We start from the raw sequence: 22,564 nt of genomic DNA on the forward strand, positions 1-22,564 counted from the left end.
TTTTTGCATTAGCCTCACTCCTGCAGTTTCATTATTTTGCCCTTGTATTTTTCTCCTTCATAAGCTAATTTAAGTTCCTTTTGAAATAAGACACATTAAAAATTACACATATATTCAGGTTTTATAGAAAAATGTAACTTTAATAAATTCAACTGGGATAGTAGTAGGTGGGAGACCAATGGTAGTCCCCATGTAAGATCTGATTATTCTCTGGGAGCAAAATACTGCAGAGGAGATAGACAAGACATTTAAGAACCAATATCTTTCACCTTCCAAGGAAGAAGAGGATGTACTGTAGAGTTGCCCAGAAAAAAAGATCAAGAATCTTCCTTTTCCTGAAACCTATGAAGAAAGAAAGGACTTGTAATATTCAACCAAAGGAAGAGTTTCTAGTTATGTGAGATGATATAATCAATAAAATAATCAGGAAAGGACTTTTTATTTGTGCATTGTAGAGAACTAGCTCCCTTAAACAATCTTCCAATTCCAACTTTAAAACAACGGAAAATGCTAGGATTAATACTAATATCTAATTATTAATTAATTAATATCTATTATTAATCAAAAAATATGAAGATTTTCTTAGCACTCTTCATAGAAGAAAAAATAAACCGGGCCTCATAAAAAATTAAAAACTTCAGATTGGGGTTTAGGCCTGTGCTAAGGAGTATGTTTAATATGTGCAAGGCCCTGGGTTTTATCCCTATTAAATACTTCTTCTCATAAGAAAGGAATTTCACTGCCTCAACAGATAGAGGAGAGAAAATATTGTGAGAATTTCTTCTATAAGCTGGCTTTTACATGAATACGCAGCTAAAATTGATATTACTTTCATGCTCTTAAAAATATGAAGCCAAGAAGTTATCATAGTGATTCTAGGATTTGGGCACATGTAGCTCAGTGGTACAGCACTTGCCTAACATGGGCAAGGCCTTGAGTTTGATTCCCAGCACTGTCACAGAAATGAAAGTAGAGCGATCCCCTCTTGGTAATGCCTCAAGGCACTTGAAAAAGAAACAAATGTGGGCTGGGGTTATAGCTGAGTGATAAAGCATTTGCCTAGCATGTGTGCGCCACTGAGTTCGATCCTTAGCATCACATTAAATAAATAAATAAAAGCTTTAAAAATGAAATTAAAAAAAAAAAAAGAAAGAAAGAAATGCTGAGAATACAGCGTTACCACCACCCCCCAGGGGTGGGAAACAGTTGGGGGGATTTGAGCTTGTATTCCAAAATTACAAAACAAAAAAGCACTGAGAGAGCCAGCAGAAATAGCAGATAGCAGCATCAGAACCACAAGAACTGTGGTTATCAGACTCAGAAAAAACAAGTGTAATGTTATTTAACATACATTTAAAGAATGGCTGGGCATGGTAGCTCACACCTGTAATCCCAGTGGCTCAGGAGGCTGAGGCAGGAGGATCATGAGTTCAAAGTCAGCCTCAGCAAAGCAACTCAGTGAGATCTTGTCTCAAAAATACAAAATACAGCTGGGGATGTGGCTCAGTGGTCGAGTGCTCCTGAGTTCAATCCCTGAACCCAAAAAGAAAAAGAAAAAAAGGAGCAAGGGTTGTTAACAGGCAGGATCAAAAAAATGAAAGAAAGGCAAGAATAAAAGGAGAAGTTTAGAATATGATTAAGGAGTGAAAATTTTTTAAAATGAGGATATTTGAAAAAATAATTAAGTAGAAATCAATAATAGTAACTAACAATAACTGAAATAAATTGAAGTTAGAATTAGTGACCTAGAAGGACCTGAAGAAATTATCCAGAAGGCAATATAAAAAGAAATAAGATAAAATATGAAAGATAATAAAAATGGATGATACAAGAGAAAATTTAATAACAAATTATACCTTCAGGAAGTGAGAATTGAAAACATGGGAGAAAAGCAATGTTAAATGAGATAACAGCTGTTAATTTTCCAAGGTTAATGAAAAATTCTCAGCTTCAGAAAGTCTAATAAATCCCAAACTATACAGGATAAATAAAAGAAAGCCATATCTGATATCCTGTATTGAAACTGCAGAACAGCAAAGACAAAGAGGACTTCTTAAAACTATTTAGAAAGCCCATGTTTTTTTTCCTTATTATTATTATTATTATTATTATTTTTTTTTAAGTACTGGGGATTGAACCCAGAGGCTCTTTACCAGAGCTACATTACCAGTCCCTTTTTTATTCTGAGTTAGGGTCTTGTTAAGTTGTCAAGGCTGGCCTAGAACTTCAATTCCTGTCTTAGTCTCTAGACCTCCAGAGTAGCAGGGATTACAGGAGACTGCCAATGCACCAGGCCCATGTTCTTTACTTCATGCATGTCTCTCACCAAAAGAAAACTACTTTGATTGCATTTGAAGATTCCAGCATAACATACTGATCACCAAGCAATACCTGCCTGTGTTTTAAAATTTCCTTTTAAATAACTTACAAGATTCAGTTCACTTAGTATAAAAAGGGGTAAAAGTATCATTTTAAAAAAATTAAAAGGCCACAAATCTCCCTATTAGGGATGGAGCCAAATATAAAACAATTGTTTAATACTACAAGTCTCACTTGAGTTTGAACGGGCAGAGGGAGAGGAAAGGATACCTACTTGCAGTTGGTACATGTGTAGAAGACAGTCTGTCCTTCATCAGCTGAGCGCATCTGTCTGGTGTGGTATGCCATTCCCTCATGACCACACTGAGAGCAGCGCCTGTCAACCTAGAGAGAAACTGGTGGATTAGGAAGGCCTAGTCATACCTCCTTACTTTTCACAGAAGTCAAGCTATCATATTCCTCAGATAGCCTCATCTAACCCCGCCCCCACCTGCTCTCTCTTAGAATTGGGTACAAAACTCCCTAAAGCTCAGGAAATAATACCAAGAAATAATAAGTGGGATGGCATCAAATTAAAAAACTTCTGCACAGGAAAGGAAACAAGAATGTGAAGAGTGAACATACATGAGAAAAATGTTTGCCAGCTATTCTTCTGAAAGAGGATTAATACCCAAAATACATAAAGAACTAAAAAAGCCCACTTAATATTTAAAAAAACAACTAGGGGCTGGGGATGTGGCTCAAGTGGTAGCATGCTCCCCTGGCATGGGTGCAGCCCGGGTTCAATCCTCAGCACCACATACAAACAAAGATGTTGTGTCTGCTGAAAACTAAAATGTAAATAAAATTTTTAAAAAAACAACTAAATAACAAATTAATAAATGGGCAAATGAACTAAAATAGACACTTCCCAAAAGAAGAAACACATGACCAACAAATATATGAAAAAATGCTCAACACTGTTAGTAAGTAGGGAAATGCAAATCAAAACTACACTGAGATTTCATCTCACTCCAGTTAGAATGGCAGCCATCAAGAATACAAACAATAGGCTGATGAGAATATTGGGGAAAAGGAACATTTTACACTGTTGGTGGGGTTGTAAATTAGTTCAACCACTATGGAAATCAATGTGCAGGTTCCTCAAAAGACTAGATATTGGAAACACCATGTGACCCAGCTATCCCACTCCTTAGTGTCTATCCTAAAGAATTAAAGACATTATATTATAGCTATATATGCATACCTGTTTTTAGCAGCATAACTCACAATAACCAAATTATGGAACTAGCCTAGGTGGTGCTCAATACAGGAAAAAAATGAAGAAAATGTGGTGTATGTAGTCAATGGAGTTTTATTCATTCAAGTCATAAAGAAGATGAAATTATGTCATTTGTAGGAAAATGAATGGAATTTCAGGGCATTCTGTTAAAATAAGTCAAACTCAAAAAATTAAAAATGATTACATTTCCTCTCATAGGTGAAAGCTAGAGAGGAAAAAGGAAAGAAGGGGGGCGGGAATCTCATGGAATTCAGTACAAAAACTCCAGATCTCTGCAATCACACCTCCATAACTTTCCCACTCTTTTTATGGAGCCAGACCTTGATCTTGGAATAACTTACCACAGGTCCCTGGATCTCAGGTCCTTCCTCCACCGACATAGGCAAGGCTGTCCCCAGTTTGTTAAATACAACTGAGGTCTTCACGATTTTCCCTTCAAAGTCTGTACAGGCAGTAAAAACTAACTGTAGAACCGGGCTGAGGGACGGAATTACCCTCCCAATTAGTCCCGGAGGCCTCTTTCCGTTTCCTTCCTGGACTAAATGTACAAGCGCCTGACTTCTGCTCTTGGGTCCCCCTCCCCAGTCTCGAGATCCCCAGCCTCCAACCCTTCCAAGTTGGGCCCTCGGCTGGAACAAATGCCTAGGATCTTCTCACCCCGCACATTGATGGAAAAGCCACAGCGAATACAGGTGACCGCATCCTGAGCCCCAGGCAGAGGCAGGACCGAGCCGCAATCCGGACAGAAATCCAAGTCCGACTGAAAGCTAGAGCAGGTACTGGCGTGGTCCATGATAGACAATAGGTCAAGAGCTAGGAAGGGAACGCAAAGTTTATTAATAAACCAACAATAAAGCGGAAACTCCTTCCAATTTAGGGATCATTCTTCTTCGGCCCCAGAACGCAGATACGGAGAACCCTCACCCTTCCCTCACACACGCCTCCTGCCTCGGTGACTAAGGAGCCGATACGCCCGGACTTCCCCGGCTGTTAAGGACTGAGGGACTTGTGACCTTTCTTGGGACCGGCAAAGGGACTCTCTAACTCCGTAGGCTAGAGCGCGGGTTGTGAGCCGACTGTGGAGCAGCGAGCGCGTGGTGTGCTAGAGCGTCAACACGTTAGCGTTTCGCTTGGCCCGTGACGTCATAATCAGTCGCGGATGTCATAATTAATCGCGAACCTTCTCCTGAATTAGGGAAGAAGTAGAACTTCTCCGAGAGGTAGCTGTCTCACTCCACGTTCGGCCGGAAACTGTGACGTCAAGTAAGAATCACGAGGAACCAGTGCTGGACCTCTAGGACTCAGTCCTGGGATTTTTTTTTTCCTGCTTTGTATCCTAAAGAGACCTAGTCACGGGGTGGGGGTGGTCTCCCTAAAAACGTACTTTTTTTTTTTTTTAACCGAATACCTACTCGATTGGGTTAGCGAACTACAACTCCTATCGTTCCTCAGCGGGCACGTCTCTTTTGAGACTGCGCAGTGGTTAAAAACAAAGCTAAGCGTTCTGGGATTTGTAGTGTTGCCTGGGCCCTCCTAGCCTAGCCTAGGCTGCAGTCAGCGTGCGTCGTGTATTCTTTTGGGGGCAGTTCAGGGCACTTGGAAGGGGTGAGTCCATTTTTTAAGGGTCAGGGAATGGTGAGAGTGAAGAAAGAGGAAGATGCCTGGTCCCCGTGGAACGAAAGGAATAAGAGATGGAATGGGTCGCTTGGGAAGGAGCTCAGGATTTGGAGGTAATGAACAGATGAGATGGGGCACTTTCTCCTAGGGTCCTGCCAGCTGAGGCTAGCATTAGTCAAGAGCGCCCCTTTGGTAGGATTTCATAAGACTTTTTTTTTTTTTTTTTTTTTTGCTTTGTGACTTCTTCCATCCTCCCCTACTTTCTTTTTGTCCAACTCTGAATCATCCTTTTCATTCCTTGGGTGGCAGCTGACATTCCTCTTCCCTTTTATAAAACAATAAGTCTCTGTAGAAAAATTTTAGCCTATAGTGTAAATAGAAACTTGTCCCGAAGGGGCAGCTTCTAGATGAGTTTCCTAGTTCCATTTCAGCCCTCCCTGCACTATCCAATCTCATAGCAGTGTTAAGCTCCTTCATATAAAAGTTCTGAAGTCATTACCATTTTCTCTTTTGAAGGATACAAGCTGTGGTCTTTCCTTAGGAAAGACATCTGTCTACATATCTCTGCAATATGACTTCATGGTGAAGGAGCTAAGACTCTTGGCAAGCTACTGTAGAATGACAAGCCCATATTCACTTAACTCTGGAAGTGTTATTTTGTTTTACAAAGGAGGTGTGTTGCCCATGATGATAAGCAAGTGTTTTTGTTTTCTTTCTGTCTTTTTTGATGACACTAGGGATTGAACCTAAGAACGTCTATCACTGAACTATAGTAACCAGTCTTTTTTATTTTTTATTTTGAGACAGGGTCTTGCTAAATTGCCCAAATTGACCTTGAACTTGGAATTCTTCCAGCTCAGCCCCCAGAATATATGGGATTACAGGTGTGCGACCACCACATTCAGTGGTAGGCAGTCTTTATTTTTGCTTTTCTGTGTGTCTTTTTCCTTTCAAAGTGGAAATTGAAATTAGTCATCCTTGTTCACATCTTGCCCTTTATAGTTTGATATCCAGCAAACACCCAGTATTTTAATACTTGCCTAATGCAATAAAAGAATACAAGCATTATACGATATGGCTTTTTCTGAACAAAAGCTTACAATCTGCACATTATTTGTTAAACACCTATGCCAGGCTTTGAGCTGAGGTTGGGGCTGCAAAGTTGAAATCTGAGAACTTAGAACACAGTTGAAGCCTGGTGCTGTTGCATGTACCTAGTCCCAGCAACTTGGGAGACTGAGGCAAGAGAATTGCAAGTTTAAGGCCAGCCTGGGCAACTTAGTGAGACCCTGTCTCAAAATAAAAAATACAAAGGACTGAGGATGTAACTCAGTGGTAAAGTGCCCCTGGGTTCAATCATAAATACATATGAACAATACAATGAAAGTGCATTAATAAGTATAACATATGAGAGCCTGGATCAGACAGATAAAATAAACACTCATCAACTTTAGGGAAGATTGCTAAATGCTCTCATAAAAAGATGTAGACAATGTTATAGTGAATATTGAAAACCTATATCAGGTTTTCAGTGAGGCTGGGACTACAAAGTTGAAACATGTTTTTACTAACACAAAAGAATAATTAGAGCACAATGAAAGTGCATTAGTAAGTACAAAATGGTAGACCCTGAGTCAGACATATAAACAAACATGTCTATAAACCTCAAGGAAGACTGGTAAATGCTTTAATAAAAAGATAGGATAGGTAAATACAATATTATGGTGAATATAAGAAAAAGATTCTTAGATATTACGTGATGAGGTAATCAGCAACCAAATCAAGAGTTTTGAGAATTTGGAATTATAGACTAAGTACTGTATTAGATATGTACTGTATGAGTATGTACAAAAAAATGAAAGATGCCATTTTTATTAAATCTCAAGCTAGGTACACATAGACAAAAAAGAATGTGCTTTCAAAGTCTTCGAGACCACTAGTTGCAGTGGCACATGTCTGTAATCCCAGCAGATTGGGAGGCTGAGGCAGGAGGATGGGAAGTTCAAAGCCAGCCTCAGCAACTTAGCGAGGCCCTAAGCAACTCAATGGGACCCTAACTCTAAATGAAATATAAAAAATGGCTGGTATGTGGCTCAGTGGTAAGCACCCCTGGGTTGAATCCCCAGTACCAAAAAAAAATCAATGAGACCAAATATTAGATATCTCCTCCAATAATATAGGTAAGTCTTTATATTTTTAGATATAAATTATAGCTCCCATCTTTTATAAACCTAAGTTTCAAAATCAAAATATTAAAAGTCATATCACATCATAATGGAAATCATGATTGATTTTCAAATGAGCTGTAGAAATAGTGTTTAGAGGAGGAAAATCACTGATGGAGTAGACCGGAAAGACTTCATAAAGAATGGAAGGTGGGGCTGGGGATGTGGTCAAGCAGTAGCGCGCCTGCCTGGCATTTGTGCGGCCTGGGTTCCATCCTCAGCACCACATACAAAGATGTTGTGTCCGCCAAGAAGTAAAAAATAAATATTGAAATTCTGTCTCTTAAAAAAAAATTAAAAAAAAAAAGAATTGGGGGTTTGGGGGTAGGGTTGTGGCTCAGTGGTAGAGTGATTGCCTAGCACACGTGAGGCACTGGGTTTTGATCCTCAGCATCACGTAAAAAATGAAATAAAGATATTGTGTCCATCAACAACTAAAAAAATAAATATTAAAAGAATCAGAGGCTTGACTTGTGAAGGACAGATAGCTACCATTTACCATTTACTGAGAACTTCCTATACATCAAACATCATGTCAGTCTCTTTACATCTAATTTACATTTGTTTTTTTATCACCCCGAGAGGTAGTTTTTGGTCTTATGTCTTTTATAAATGAGGAAACTGACCTAGGGAGAAGTTAAATGAATTGTCCTGAGTCACATAACTAGGAAGTAATGGAATTAAGATTCACTTTTAGCCTTGTCAGCCTCTAATGTCCATGCCTTTAACCATCAGTGCTATAAAGGGCACAGAGATATATATCAGGCATCCTCAATCGCTTAAGTATGACCTCACAGTAAACAGGCTAGACACATAAACTCAGGGACAACACATAAAAAGTTGGTAGTCTTCACTTGTGTTGCTGTCAGCCTGCACTATAAGTAAACCAGAGTAACCGTAAATTCCCGTCCTGCGGGCTTCAACAGGGAGTGGTCTCGTAATGCATTTAGGGTGAAGGATGATTGCCAACATAAGGAGGACAAGCAGAGGGGTGGACCATCAAATAAAAACAGAATTTCAGTACAAAACTTTAGAGAGCAGAGATGCTGTATGTACTGATAGAGGCACAGAGGGACCGGCTCAAGAAACTGCAGAAAGACAATGAACTGATAAAACCAGAGTCTAGAATTATATCAAAAGACAAAAGAGGCCAGGGGACTGAGCCATCTGAAATAAGTATAATTGGACAACACGTCACCAAGGAGCCTATTTCTTCCCTCTTGAAACCCCTGATACAAGATTCAGAATGGTTCACATTGAGTCCAGAAGAGAAGTATGCTTTTAATTCATATGAAAGGAAAGATTCTCTTCTTATTAAAAGAGCATTCATTGGGCTGGGAATGTGGCTCAAGCGGTAGCGCGCTCGCCTGGCATGCGTGCGGCCTGGGTTCGATCCTCAGCACCACATACAAACAAAGATGTTGTGTCCGCTGAAAACTAAAAAATAAATATTAAAATTCTTTTTTTTTTCTCTCTCTCTCTTTTTCTCTCTCTCTCTTAAAAAAAAAAAAAAAAGAGCATTCATTATTCTCCACTATAGGAATGCATTGACTCCCCACTGCCTGTATAGTCCTGCCTATTAGCAGGTTTTCTCTTTGTGGGAGAAATATTCCTAGTCTTGGCCAAAATATTTAGGGTCTTTGACCCAGACAATATGTAAGTAGATATGTTAACATCTCCCACATTTTAATCTATCTTTGCTTTTTAATCTTCCAGATTGGCTTGGGCTAAAGCATCTAAAGACCCTAGGATTGCTGCAGATCAACATTCTCCACTGGAGAAAAAGATATTGGTAAATAAGCTATATTCATATCAGACATTTAGGAACTACTCGGAGAAGGAACTTTAGGTGTCCAGTGACACTTCAGGTAGAAACATTACACACTAGTAATGTTTCCCAGATATTTTCATAGTTGCAAAGTGAAATATCATTTTGAAGATTCCCAACATTATATATTTTTAAAGCTAGTTATTGATCATTGGTGGGTACTTAATATTTTATACTTTTGATAGTAATATTGAACTTATTACATTAAAGTAAATTTAAAAAGCAAGTATTAATAAGAAAGGTAAGCTCCTGTTTAAATATGTTCAAAGGAAAAATATGATCACATTATAAAATTCTGAACCTCACTTTGACAGAATCTAGGTGGTGTGCATACAACAGCAGCAAGACACTTGATGAGTAGAAAATGTCAAGAAGAGTATGAAACACTCTGTAGGGAACAAGCTGTTTCTCTTGACTACTGGCTTGCCAAAGCAGAGTCTTATTATAATAAAAGATTAGTGGAAATGTTGAAAGAAGAGAAGACTGGCAATGAAATGAATACAGAAATGGAGGAGAAAACAACCCAAAGCATAGAGGGACAAAAACAGTACTATTGGGTACCTGAGAGAGAAAGGAAACAGATACAAAGGCACATACATCGAACAGGCCAGGCCAGAGAATTTAAAAGCAAAACATTTAGACAACCAAGATCCCTCAGTGCAACAATATTACCAAAAATTAAGCCAGAAAAGCATAGCATCCCAACAGCACAGAGAAGAAAGCAGGTAAATGAGAGAGAACAGATGCAAATTAAAGATCATCAAGAACGCATGATTCGAGGTAGAGAACTTATAGAGCAAAAACTCAAGGAAAGGATTTTGAGGAAAAGTCAGAGCCAGCTACCTACATATGAGAAGCAAGAGAGAATACAGAAAGAGGTAAAAGAGTTTGAAAGAGTTATTGCATATCCACTTTTCCAGCCTCGCAATAGAAGTCGGATTAAGGTGAATATTCTTATGGAAAAGCATCAGAATACAGAGGAAGTGGATACAATTATAAAGCCACATCAAAGAAGATTCTTGGTTGTGCCACCCTTTTTGAAAAGCCAAATAAGGAAAATAAAAGATTAGTAAAGTTTCAATGCTTTTGTGATGAAATCATACCTCTTAAATGAACCTTAATTTCTTAAGAGTTGTCTCTGCTAAGGGTGTAGTCATTGTTTCCATTTGTATCACATGCATAAGTATTAAGAAAGTTCTGAACTTGAAAACTTGCTTAGCTATTTTTGGTTGCTTTGTAATCAAGTTGCTTATGCTTTTCAGTGTTCAATTTCCTTATTTATAAAGTTTGCTTATCCTTTTCAATGTTCAGTTTCCTTATTTGTAAAGTGAGGATAATATTTCATAGAATTTATGGGAGGATTGTGATTTTTATAGAGCATTAATATGTATTAGTTTCCCTCCATGAGGAAGATCTAGCTTGAGTGATGGTGATAAATAAGGAACTTATAAGGAACTTTTTTCATCTGCCTCTCTGATTCCTCCTGATCCCACCCTCAAGATTATCTTGATATTACTATGATTCAAAATACCCCCTTTTATTTAGGTGGATACCTTCATACCTTCATCAGAGAACTACTAACTGGGCCCTAAAAAATCTAAATTGTGCCATATAATTTATTGCATGATAAATTTGATTTTAAGAATCTCCTATTTATAATGCATCATGTTAATTACTGGGGACGAATAAAGAGAAATCCCTGCCATTGAGTGGTTTACAATTAATAGCAAAAATCACTCAGTAAACAGATAACATATATGGTGAGGGTTATGACAGAGGTGTGTACAGAACACTGTACAAGAAAGGACAGTAACCCACCTAGATGAGCAGGGTGAAGAAGATGGAAGTCAGAGAAGGTAGTGTAGTAGTCTCATATTTCTTCCAGTTCCACATTTTATTATTTTCTATCATCCACTTAAGTAAGGCTTTCTCTATTTGTGGATTCACTCAGGGTTAACAAACTCAGCCTTTCTCAAACACATGCCACTAGTACTTATTTTAAACCAGAAAGCAAATTTATGAATTTAGTGGAATTTTAATTACCAAGCACGATGTAATTTATTGTTTTCGAGACAGTCATTTTCTTTCTAGATACCAGAAATTTGTGGAAGCAGTATTCATCATTGGTGAATAGAGAACCACAGAAATGGAAACTAGTTGCCCTAAAGAATATTTTACTTAAGTTGTAGTAATCCTGATGCTCACCCTCTTGTACTACTAGTACTCTCCTGACCATGAATATTTCTAGATCTGTATCGCACAATAGAACTTTCAGCAGCCATGGAAATGTTCTACATCTGGGTTCCTCAGTAGATTAGCCACTGACAAATATGTCTAGTGCAGCCAAAGGAACTAGATTTTTAAATTTTAATTAATTTAAATTTAAATTGCCGCATGTGGCAAGTGACTGCCCTATTACACAGTGTAGCACTGGATAGGATAATCCTGGGTTCCAGATTCCAGTACCACCATCAGTTTTCTGTCTTTGATAGTATTTGCTTCTTTTATTTTCTTTTAGCCTCAAAGGATTGTGAGAACTTACATTATTTTATAAGCCCAAAAATAATGGGCTTAGAGTGAATACATAGTAGTTCTTTAAAATTTAAAAAAATCCAAATGGGGGCTGGGGATGTGGCTCAAGCGGTAGCGTGCTCACCTGGCATGTGGGTGGCTCGGGTTCGATCCTCAGCACCATACAAAGATGTTGTGTCTCCTGAAAACTAAAAAATAAATAAATAAATAAATATTAAAATTCTCTCTCTCTCCTCTATCTCTTTAAAAAAGAATCCAAATGGGGCCTAGGGATGTGGCTCAAGCGGTAGCACGTTCGCCTGGCATGCGTACAGCCCGATTGGATCATCAGTACCACATACCAACAAAGATGTGTCCGCCGAGAACTAAAAAATAAATATTAAAAATTCTCTCTCTCTCTCTCTCTCTCTCTCTCTCTCTCTCTCTCTCTCTCTCTCTCTCTCTCTCTCTCCTTTCTCACTCTCTCTTTAAAAAAAAATATCCAAATGACCACATGGTAATTGTACATATTTATGGGATTAGAGAATGATATTTCATTATATGTGTACATTGTATAATAAACAGATCAGGGTAATTAGTATACCTACCACCTGAAATATTGTTTCTTTGTGTTAGGAACATTCAAAAAAATTTTCTAATAGCCATTTAGAAATACCGTTGTCAATGTATTACCCTCTTGTGCTGTAGAATATTAGAAGTTATTTCTCCTACTAAACTGCCCATCTGTACCCATTCATTATCCTTTCTTTCCGTATCTTTTCTCCTCTCTATCCTTTCTAGCCTCTGGCAACCATTATTCTATTCTCTGTTCCTGTGAGATAAACTTTTTAGACTTCACATACAAGTCGAGAGCATGCAGTATTTATCTTTCTGTGCGTGATTTATATTACTTAATTTAATGTTCCATCCATGTTGCCACAAATTATATAATTTCATCCTTTTTATGACCAAATAATATTCTGTTCAGTATATATACCATATCTATTATATTTATTCGCCTTTTAATGGGCACCTAGGTTGATTCTGTATGTTAGCAATTGTGAATAGTATCATAATAAACAGAAGTGCAAATGTCTTTTCGACATACTAATTTTATTTACTTTAGATATATATCCAGTAGTGGGATTGCTGGATGATGCATAGTTCTATTTTCAATTTTTAAGGAACCTCCATATTGTATCTTAATGACTATACGAATTTACATTCCCACCAACAGTGTATGAGAGGTCCTCTTTCTCTGGATCCTTATGAGCATTTGTTATTTTTTTCTTGATAGAAGCTATTCTAATTGGAGTGAGATGATATTTTTTTTTGGTTTCGATTTGCATTGCCATGATGATTAGTGATTCACATAGTTCCTGAGAACATTTGTGTATCTTCTTTTTTTTCCTATTCAGAACTCATTTTAATATCCAGATCTTTTTTGTTGTTGTTGTGAGTTGTTTGAGTTTTTTTATATATTCTGAATATTAGTTATAATGAGTTATAATAATTAGTTATAATGAAGTCCTATAAATTGATAAGTAAATTCAAGTCACCTATAAGTATGTGTGATATTAGTCTCTTGTCTGATAAATGGTTTGCAAATATTTTCTCCCTTTCTATGTGTTGTCTCTTAACTCTATTTTTTTGTGTGTGTGTGTGTGTGCAGAAGAATTTTAGTTGAATGTAATCTTGTTTGTCAAGTTTTGTTTTTAATGCCTGTGTTTTGGGGGTCTTATCCAAAAAATATTTGTCCACACCAGTGTCCTAGGCATTTCCTTAGTTTCTCTGTAGTAGCTTTGAGTTTTACATCTTTGATCCATTTCAAAAATTTTTTTCTACTACATATTGAACTCAGGGGTGCTTAACCACTGAGCCACATCACAGTCCATTTTATTTTATTTATTTTATGTTATTTTATTTTATTTTATTTAAATTTATGACAGGATCTCACTAAGTTGCTTAGTGCCTCACTAAGTGGCTGCGACTGGCTTAGAATTTGAGATCCTCCTGCCTTAGCCTTCCAAGCCACTGGGATTATAGGTCTGCACCACTTCACCCAGCTCAAGTTCATTTTTGTATGTGATATAAGATTTGTGCCTAGTTTTATTCTTTTGCAAATGAATATTCAGTTTTCCTAGTACCATTTGTTTAAAATACCATCCTTTCTCAAACGTGTATTTTTGGTACCTTTGTTAAAAATCTGTTGTGGATTTATTTCTGGGTTCTCTACTCTGAAGCATTGGTGTACATGTCTCTTTTTATGCCAGTATCACACTATTATGATGGCAGTAAAATAGTATGTTTTGAAGTCAAAATTTGCTCATTATTACTTTGGCAATTCTGGGGTTTTTGTGGTTCCATAAAAATTTAAGGAGTAGCAGGCACAGTTTCATACACCTGTAATCCCAGCGGCTCTGGAGGCTAAGGCAGGAGGATCCGAAGTTCAAAGCTAGCCTCAGAAACTTAGGAAGCCCGATACAACTTATCAAGACCCTGTCTCTAAGTAAGATATTAAAAGGGATAGCGATGTGGCTCAGTGGTTAAGCACCCCTGGGTTCAATCCCTGGTCCCACCTCCCAAATTTAAGGAGTGGTTTCTTTTTATTTTTCTGAAGAATGTCATGGGTATTTTAAAAGGGATTGCATTGAATCTGTAAATCACTTTGGGTAACGTGGACTTTGTAACAAAATAAATACTTCCAGTCTGTGAACATTAAATGTCTTTTCATTTTGTGTGTGTGTTCTCTTCAATTTCTTGTAGTAGTATTTTATGCTTTCCATTACATAGAGTTCTTTCACCTCCTTGCTTAAATTTATTTTCAGATTATTTTATTCTTTTTGTAGCTGTCATAAATAGGGCTGATTTTTTTTCTGCTACTCCATTTGTGTGTATGTGTGTATACGTATATATATGTGTGTGTACACACACACACACACACACACACTCTTTTTGTTTGCAAAGTTTCTGCTGATAAATCTGCATTTAGTTGAATGGAGATTCCATTATATATTACTTGATATTTTTCTCTTAATGCTTTTAGAAATCTCTTTGTTGTTGATTTTTGATAGCTTGCTTATAATATACCTTGAAGAGGATCCCCTTTGGTTGAGTTTATAATTGGGATCCTTTGAGCTTTGTGAGCCTGAATGTGCATATCTCTCCCAAGAATTGGGCAGTATCAACTCTTATTTCATTACATATGTTTCTGTACCTTTTTACAACTCTTTTTCCTCTGGAATTCCCAAAATTCAGATGTCTATTTAATAGTGTCTGAAAGGTTCTCAGGCTCTTTCTTCTTTAGTCATTCTTTATTCTTTATCTTTTTATTCTTGACTGGGCTCAGAAACCAAAAGATCTGTTATTAAGGTTCAATTTTTTTTTCTTCATACTTGTAATCTCAGCTGCTGTCTAGAGGCTAAGGTAGGAGAATCACAAGTTTTAAGTCAGCCCAGGCAACTTAGAGCCTGTTTCAAAATTTTTAAAATTGAAAGGATTGGGAAATAGAGTACCCCTAAGTTAAAACCTCATTACCATAAATTTTTTTTTTTTTTTTTTGCTGCTTCATCTAGTCTGTTGTTAGGGATCTGACATATATTTTTTAAATTTTTCATTCACTGAATTTTTCATTTTTCAAGATTTTTGTTTGGTTCTTTTTTTATGTTGTCTGTCTTGTTGAATTTCTCATTCAGATCATGAATTGTTTTCCTGACTTCATTAAATTGTTTGTATCTCTTGTATCTCACTGAGCTCCCTTTAGATCATTATATTTAATTCTTTTTCAGACAATTTATAAATTTCCTTTGGGGGAAATTCTATTACAAGAGAATTATTTTATTCCTTGCTTCTCATACTTCTTGTTCCTTATATTGATATCTATGATTATAGTGCAACAGCCACTTTTTCCCTCCAGCCAGTGACAGAGAGGCTTTTTCTTGTGGATTAGTGCTAGAGTATGTGTGGTATATTGGATTTGATTTTTGAGTACAATCAATAGTGTGGCATCTGTTTAGTTGTAATCCTCAATGTGTCAGTGACAGAGAGTGTGGGTGTTTATGACTGGTATGGCATAATATAGTTTTGCTGAGGGTAAGGCCACCACCTACTGGCTTTCAGGCTGAAAAGGGGCAACTGCAGGCACTGTGGACTGGTAACTGTATGATGGCTTCTCTGGAGGGCAGGGTGGCCATCTTCTGGGTGGTGGATTACACTCAGGACATGTGGTGCTGCAGGCTGCCTGGCTATCTGGTGTACTCTTGGAGAGAGGGGCACCACCTAGCTGTGTGTTGGGCAGTTCTAAGTGCATGAGAACATGTTGGACTAGCTGGCTGAGAAGCAAATTCATGGTGAGGGGGTCAGGGCAGTCACCCAGATGGCTATCAAATGGGCTCAGGTGCATGGAGATGCTACAGGCCATTCACCTCTATGGCAAATTCATCAAGTATGGGGTTGCATTCTAAATGATTATCAGGCCTGACTCAGGCATATAGGTGCTCTGAGCTAGCCAACCATTTGTTGGGTTCTCAGTGGGGAAGGGCCACCCCTGACTGGCTCTCAGGTCACTCACAGGTACTCCTGACTGGCTGGCAGGTGACTCACAGGTACTCTTGGCTCTGTTAGATCAACCAGCTATAGGGATATGGAGCCAATACCTGGCTTGCTGAAGGGCTGGGTACAGGTGCATGCAGGCCACAACTGTGTGTTTAGTCCCTTCTGTGCAAGTCTGTCCTTTCCCATGGGATGGGGCACAATGTGGGTTTGGATTCAGGGTCTTGGCCTTTCTGCTGGGCTTACACTCTTGAGCAGCTGAGGTCATAGTGCTGCAGCCACCTTTGTGAGCATCCTGGAATAAGAGTGCAGTCTTAAGGATAGAGATACACTCTGACTACTAGGGAAGGGTACATTCTAGCAATACGTCTGGTTTTCAAATGACAACAAGCCATAGCAACTTAAGTCACTGGGGAAGGGGTGTATGTAATATGTGACTTCCTACTCTGTGACAATATATCCATGTGAACTACAGGCAACTCCCCAGACTGTTTGAAGTTTGGTCTCCTGTGCTATTGTCTGCAGAGACAAATTGGGACCATTGGGAGTCTCCAGCTTTCCCTTTTCCATAAGGAGAAGTTAGTTTTGGCTCCCAGATTATCTGGGTGAGGAAGGCAGTGTGTAAGAGGAAGGGTACCTTGCTTTTCTTCTGTGGTGCTATATTGGATTTTCATGCTTCACAGGGATCTCACCTGTGAAGTAATAATAAATAAAATATACACTTTCCTTATCTCCTTGAGATAAGGGATACTAAAGTGCTTTGTAGGGTCTTTGGGTGTAGCTTAGTGTTAGAGTTCTTGCCTAGCATGTAGGGAGGTTCTGGGTTCTATTTCCAGCATTTTCTGTCCCCCCCAAAAAAGGAAAAGTGATTCATAAAATGCCACACAGTGTCATGAATCCATGAATCATTATTGCCCTTTTATCCATTGTCTTCCCCTAATTTTATTATTTTTGAAACTGGTCTCTAACTGCTGGGTACAAGCCATCCTCCTACCTCAGCCTCCCAAGTAGGTGGTAATACAATAAGTAGGTGTGTTCTTCCCCTTTTTTATACTGTACTATGAACTTCTACCAGAATCATGGAAATGAGTGTAGTTCAAGTTTGTAATGCAAAAGGAAGAAGAAACGAGGGAAGTTACTAAACTAGGAAAAACTGCAAACCTTGGGGAATTTAGGCTGAACAATAAGAGTGTCTAAGTTTTGCCAAGTGCTTGTCAATTATTTGAAATATCTAGGCATAGGATACTGTGTTAGGTAGAATCTGGGATAAACCTGCATATTATGGCAAGTCAATACTTAAGAGGTAAAGATAGGATTTATTTAGTAATTCCAAATATTTAATTTTATTAAGCAGGTACTTTATTAATGCCAATGATAGAAGGATCAGTAAGAGGCCTTCCTTGGCTCGGTAACAACTTGAAATCTGGTGAAGAAAGAAATAATTACATTGCAAGAAGGAAATAGTTAACAGAAATAATGAAGGATTGCTCAATTCTTCAGAATGGAGCTAAAGAGCCTCTTAGGAAATCTTTGGAGAAGAGGTAAACACTTTTTTGAACTGAAGAATGGAAAGTTTGATTAGAGGTGAGAAAGAAAGAAAAAATCTAGGTATAAATGACCTACAAGCATAAGGATTAGGGCGTGACAGTAATTGAAGCTTTGAAAAATTGTCATGGTCAGGTCAACTGAGGCCTTGTAATGGCATTCAGTTTAATGCAAACAATTACAAATAACAGAAGCACAAGAAAGACTGTTATGATTGAATTCATAAAGCAACATTAAAAAGCTTCCATTTGGGTCAAAGTTCAGTGTTTCTAATATACCAGTGGCATCAATCATTTATTAAAACAGGATTGCAAATTGAGTTATAAAAAGTTGGGCTTCAAAAATGAAAATGGAACAGGGTATAGTGGTGCATACCTGTAATCCAAGTGACTCGGGAGACTGAGTCAGGAAGATGACAAGATTGAGGACAATCTCAGCAACTTAGCAAGATTCTATTTCAAAATAAAAAAAAGAGCTAGAGATGTTGCTCAATGGTAAATCACCCATGGATTCAATCCCCAATACCAAAAAATAAAAACTAAAAATGGGTTAGGAAATTCCATGAAGGGTATGGGCAGTAGTACAAACAGGAATGAGAGTCTAAATCTTATTCAGCTAAACCTCTCAAAGGAGAAGTAAAATATATTAGTCAGCTTTCCATTACTGTAACAAATACTGAGATAATCCACTTACAAAGAAAAAACTTTCCTTTTAGCTCACAGTTTTGGAGATTTTAAAAGATTGGCCCTGTTGCACATCAGACAGCACATCATGGCAGCAACACATGGCAGAACTATTTGCCTTGTGGCCAGAACAAAAGAGAAGATGAAAGAGATAGGGGTGCCAGTATCTCCTTCAAAGGCATACTCCCAGTGATAAGAAGACCTCCAACTCAGCACCCCAACACCTCCCAACAGCATCATGGGCTGGGGACCAAGACTTTAACACATGGACCTTTGAGGAATATTTACCTAAACCACAACACAACCAGAAAACAGGTTGGAACTAAAAATGGCAAAAAAAAAAAAATCTGTAGGGATGTATACCAAAACATCTCTGATAATAACCCACTCTGCTTGGATCTAAAGTGCAGATGATTGCTGGGCTTGATGGCGCATACCTGTTGTTAAACTATGATGCAAAGAAAAGACCACTGACTCCAATTTTAATCAAAGTAAAGCTAGCTTATAATACTGGCCAAGACTCTCCTGCAAAAACCTTGGGTTAGAGAATAGTACCCCAGTTCTCTAAGAGTGATTTAGGCTAGGTTTATCACTGTAATCCAAGCTCCCCAGGAGGCTAAGGCAGAAGGATCACAAATTCAAGGCCAGCATCAGCAATTCACTGATGCCCTAAGTTGCTCTCTCTCAATATAAAAAACAAAAAGGACTGGGGGTAGCTGGCACACACCTGTAATCCTAGCTGCTTAGGAGGCTGAGATAGGAGGATCTTGAGTTCAAAGTCAGCCTCAGTAAGGCTCTAAGCAACTCAGTGAGACTCTGTCTTTAAATAAAATATAAAATAGGGCTGGGGATGTGGGGCCTCTGAGTTCAATCCCCAGTATCCCACCAAAAAAAAAAATTTTTTAAAAAAGGACTATGGGACCATTCTTTCAATCTTTTTGTAGGCTTTCTGTTCTGGATCCGGAGCCCAGTTTTCTGTGTTATGCAGAAGCTGAAAACAAATCACAGGGAGAATGCCGAGAACCCTGAAAGTCAGGAAATGGTTGGAAGCTCTTGATAGATATATCCACTGCAGAAGAATGCAAGTCGGAATGTCAAAGGAAAACCTTCAATGTAGGTCACATGATATTGCAAAAGGGTGACAACAGCAGGAATCCACATTGCACATTGGAGGAATGAATTTGAAAACAACAATAAAATAAAAATTACTATTATCTGCAAACAAAAATCTCTTGAAATGGATTGAAGATGACAAGTCTCACTCTGTACAGTTGAATTTCCACTTCAAGCAGTGAGAAGACACAAACAGGTCAGGACCCATTCTGGTATGGAGGCAGGGGATCCTCTGAGAAGTAGCCCTTCCATCCAGCCCTTCTCCAAAATGACTCCACCCCCAACAGTCATGCACTTTTCAAGGGAAATACAATATGTATGTGTATTTACTCATCTAAGAATTTAAAATGTTTTAAACCACAGCAGAAGTTTAATAGTTTGCCATTTATTATGTAATAAATTACTTAAAAATTAAAAAAAAAGGACTATGGGTATAGCTCAGTGATAAAGTGTCCCTGGGTTCAATCCCTAGTACTGCAAAAAATAAATTCACAAATAAAATGCAGATGATTGAAAAACCTACCTTGCACCTTCCACATATGCCCCATTCTGTAATTGTGAGATTTTCCTTAAAGATAACTTTTTGTTTGCGGGGAGGGGGGTGTGTGTGTCATAGATTTAACTCAGGACACTCAACCACTAAGCCACATCTCCAGCCCTATTTTGTATTTTATTTAGAGACAGGGTCTCACTGAGTTGCTTAGCACTTAGCCGTTACTTAGGATGTCTTTGAACTCTCAATCCTCCTGTCTCAGACTACCAACCCATGGGATTACAGGCAAGTGCCATCATGCCCAGCTCTTAAAGGTAACTTTAATGATCATTTGTACTTAATTTTAATTAAATAGAATATTTAAGTAACAAGGAAGACTGGTGGTCTTTAATTCTGAGGAGGCAATCTCTAGTAGATGTGCTTAATGGATTTGGATTTTATAAGCAATTGCTGAGAAAACTATTAAAGAAAACATATGAGACCAGGTGCAGTGGTGTACACCTGTAGTCCTAGTGGCTTGGGAGGCTGAGGCAGGAGCATCAAGAGTTCAAAGCCAGCCTTAGCAATTTAGCAAGGCCCTAAGCAACTTGGCGAGACCTGACTCAAAATAAAATGTAAAATAGCTGGAGATATGACTGACTGGTTAAGGACCCCTGTGTTTAATCTCCAGTACCAAGAAAGAAAGAAAAGGGGGGCAGGGAGGGAGGTGAAGGGAAGGGAAGGAAAGGGAAGAAATATGAGTATTAGCATTTTAAAACATTTAAATTTTTTTTATTGTTGCACATGGACACAGTGCCTTTATTTTGTTTATTTATTTTTATGTGATGCTGAGGTTTGAACCCAGGGCCTCACACATGCTAAGCAAGTGCTCTACCACTGAGCCATAACCCCAGCCCTTTAAAACATTTTTTAAATTTATTCATTTGTTCTAATTAGTTATACATGACAGCAGAATGCAATTCAATTCATAGTACTCAAATGGAGCACAGTTTTTCACTTCTCTAGTTCTACATGAAGTAGAGTCACACCATTCTTGCAATCCTACATGTACCTGGGGTAATTATGTCCATCTCATTTCACCATCTTTCTTTCTTTTTTTTTAAAGAGAGAGAGAGAGAGATTTTTTAATATTTATTTTTTAGTTTTCGGCGGGCACTACATCTTTGTTTGTATGTGGTGCTGAGGATCAAACCCAGAACGCACACATGCCAGGCGAGTGCGCTACCACTTGAGCCACATCCCCAGCCCTCACCATCTTTCTTTTTTTTTTTTTTTTTTTAAATATTTATTTATTTATTTGTTATTGGCGGACACAACATCTTTGTTGGTATGTGGTGCTGGAGGATCGAACCCGGGCCGCACGCATGCCAGGCGAGCGTGCTACCGCTTGAGCCACATCCCCAGCCCTCACCATCTTTCTTTTTTTTTTTTTTTTTAAATATTTATTTATTTATTTGTTATTGGCGGACACAACATCTTTGTTGGTATGTGGTGCTGGAGGATCGAACCCGGGCCGCACGCATGCCAGGCGAGCGCGCTACCGCTTGAGCCACATCCCCAGCCCTCACCATCTTTCTTACCCCCATTCCCCTCTCCTCCCATCCCTCCCCTTTGCCCTTTCCAAAGTTCCTCCATTCATCTCATGCCTGCCCCCATTACAGATCAGCATCCACTTTTCAGAGAAAACATTTGGCATTTGTTTTTTGGGGGGGGATTGGCTTATTTCACTTAGCATGATATTCTCTAACTCCATCCATTTACCTGCAAATGCCATAATTTCATTCTCTCTTAATGCTGAGTAATAATATTCCATGTATATATACTGTAAGATCAGGCGAGGCGGGCAGTGACCAAAGGAGGCAGATTTAAAAAGGCTGCCGAATAAGGCTTTATTTGAAATATCACTCCTGGGCAGAACTCAATCAGACCGACACAGTGGACAGGAGAAGGGTCTGAGGAGAAACCGCATGGAAGCTTGACTAGACTGGACTTTTATGGGGCTTACAGCAGGAAGGGAAGGGTTTGGGACAGGAAAAGTATTCTAAGGAAATTTGTCTTGGAGCCAGCAAAAACTCTAAAGTGTTTTTAGAGTCCTTAGTCCCATTGGATTTGGTCAGGAGAGTTGGCTGAACTCCAGGATTGGCCAGGGGGTCCTGCTGATTGACAGGCATTAGTCAGGAGATCTCAATGATTGACAGGAGTTTCTGTTGGCGCTTGATTGATATTTCTTTCCTGTGTGGGCTGCTTTGTTCTAAGTCACCGCCACCAACCTGACATATACCACAGTTTCTTTATCTATTCATCTATTGAAGGGTCTCTAGGTTGGTTCCACAGTTTAGCTACTGTGAATTGTGCTAATATAAACATTGATGTGGCTTCGTCACTGTAGTATGCTGT

The 22,564-nt window shown here is 38.5% G+C and overlaps 2 protein-coding genes and 1 long non-coding RNA gene across 5 annotated transcripts in view; 2 read left to right on the forward strand and 1 right to left on the reverse strand.

Moving 5' to 3' along the window:
* Positions 1-113: 113 nt before the first annotated feature.
* Polr1h (RNA polymerase I subunit H) lies at positions 114-4,394 on the reverse strand. 2 transcript variants are annotated; one of them, XM_021735609.3, is made up of 4 exons: positions 4,259-4,394; positions 3,943-4,043; positions 2,594-2,703; positions 114-342 (listed from the first exon to the last, which is right to left on the reverse strand). In XM_021735609.3, the coding sequence occupies exons 1-4, from the start codon at positions 4,392-4,394 to the stop codon at positions 318-320; spliced, it is 372 nt and encodes a 123-aa protein (XP_021591284.1). In that variant the 3' UTR covers positions 114-317. The 2 variants fall into 2 exon arrangements, with proteins under 2 accessions (XP_021591284.1, XP_077876536.1); XM_078020410.1 differs by lacking the exon at positions 114-342 and adding an exon at positions 377-1,533.
* Positions 4,395-4,762: 368 nt separating this feature from the next.
* LOC144366303 (uncharacterized) overlaps positions 4,763-22,564 on the forward strand; it is a 36,011-nt gene continuing 18,209 nt past the window's right edge. Inside the window, exon 1 of the long non-coding RNA XR_013425326.1 lies at positions 4,763-4,864. This is a non-coding gene — a long non-coding RNA (uncharacterized LOC144366303). The remainder of the gene's footprint in view (positions 4,865-22,564) is intronic.
* Positions 4,932-10,352, forward strand: LOC101956707 (putative uncharacterized protein ZNRD1-AS1). 2 transcript variants are annotated; one of them, XM_013364527.4, is made up of 3 exons: positions 4,932-5,331; positions 9,160-9,235; positions 9,586-10,352. In XM_013364527.4, the coding sequence occupies exons 1-3, from the start codon at positions 5,234-5,236 to the stop codon at positions 10,339-10,341; spliced, it is 930 nt and encodes a 309-aa protein (XP_013219981.1). In that variant the 5' UTR covers positions 4,932-5,233; the 3' UTR covers positions 10,342-10,352. The 2 variants fall into 2 exon arrangements, with proteins under 2 accessions (XP_013219981.1, XP_040138180.2); XM_040282246.2 differs by lacking the exon at positions 4,932-5,331 and adding an exon at positions 6,989-8,716.

The sequence above is a fragment of the Ictidomys tridecemlineatus genome, chromosome 8, assembly GCF_052094955.1.
Source record: "Ictidomys tridecemlineatus isolate mIctTri1 chromosome 8, mIctTri1.hap1, whole genome shotgun sequence".
In the NCBI taxonomy this organism is placed as follows: Eukaryota; Metazoa; Chordata; class Mammalia; order Rodentia; family Sciuridae; genus Ictidomys; species Ictidomys tridecemlineatus.

Excerpts from the sequence above, each read along its gene's own strand:
- Polr1h (XM_021735609.3), bottom strand. The coding sequence starts at position 4,394 with ATGGACCACGCCAGTACCTGCTCTAGCTTTCAGTCGGACTTGGATTTC. Across the intron at positions 4,044-4,258 it reads CTTTTCCATCAATGTGCGGG|ACTTTGAAGGGAAAATCGTG; the intron begins GTGAGAAGATCC and ends CTGCCTGTACAG. Across the intron at positions 343-2,593 it reads TACACATGTACCAACTGCAA|GTTTCAGGAAAAGGAAGATT; the intron begins GTAGGTATCCTT and ends CTTTCTTCATAG.
- LOC101956707 (XM_040282246.2), top strand. The coding sequence starts at position 8,487 with ATGCTGTATGTACTGATAGAGGCACAGAGGGACCGGCTCAAGAAACTG. Across the intron at positions 8,717-9,159 it reads ACATTGAGTCCAGAAGAGAA|ATTGGCTTGGGCTAAAGCAT; the intron begins GTATGCTTTTAA and ends TTAATCTTCCAG. Across the intron at positions 9,236-9,585 it reads CACTGGAGAAAAAGATATTG|AATCTAGGTGGTGTGCATAC; the intron begins GTAAATAAGCTA and ends TCACTTTGACAG.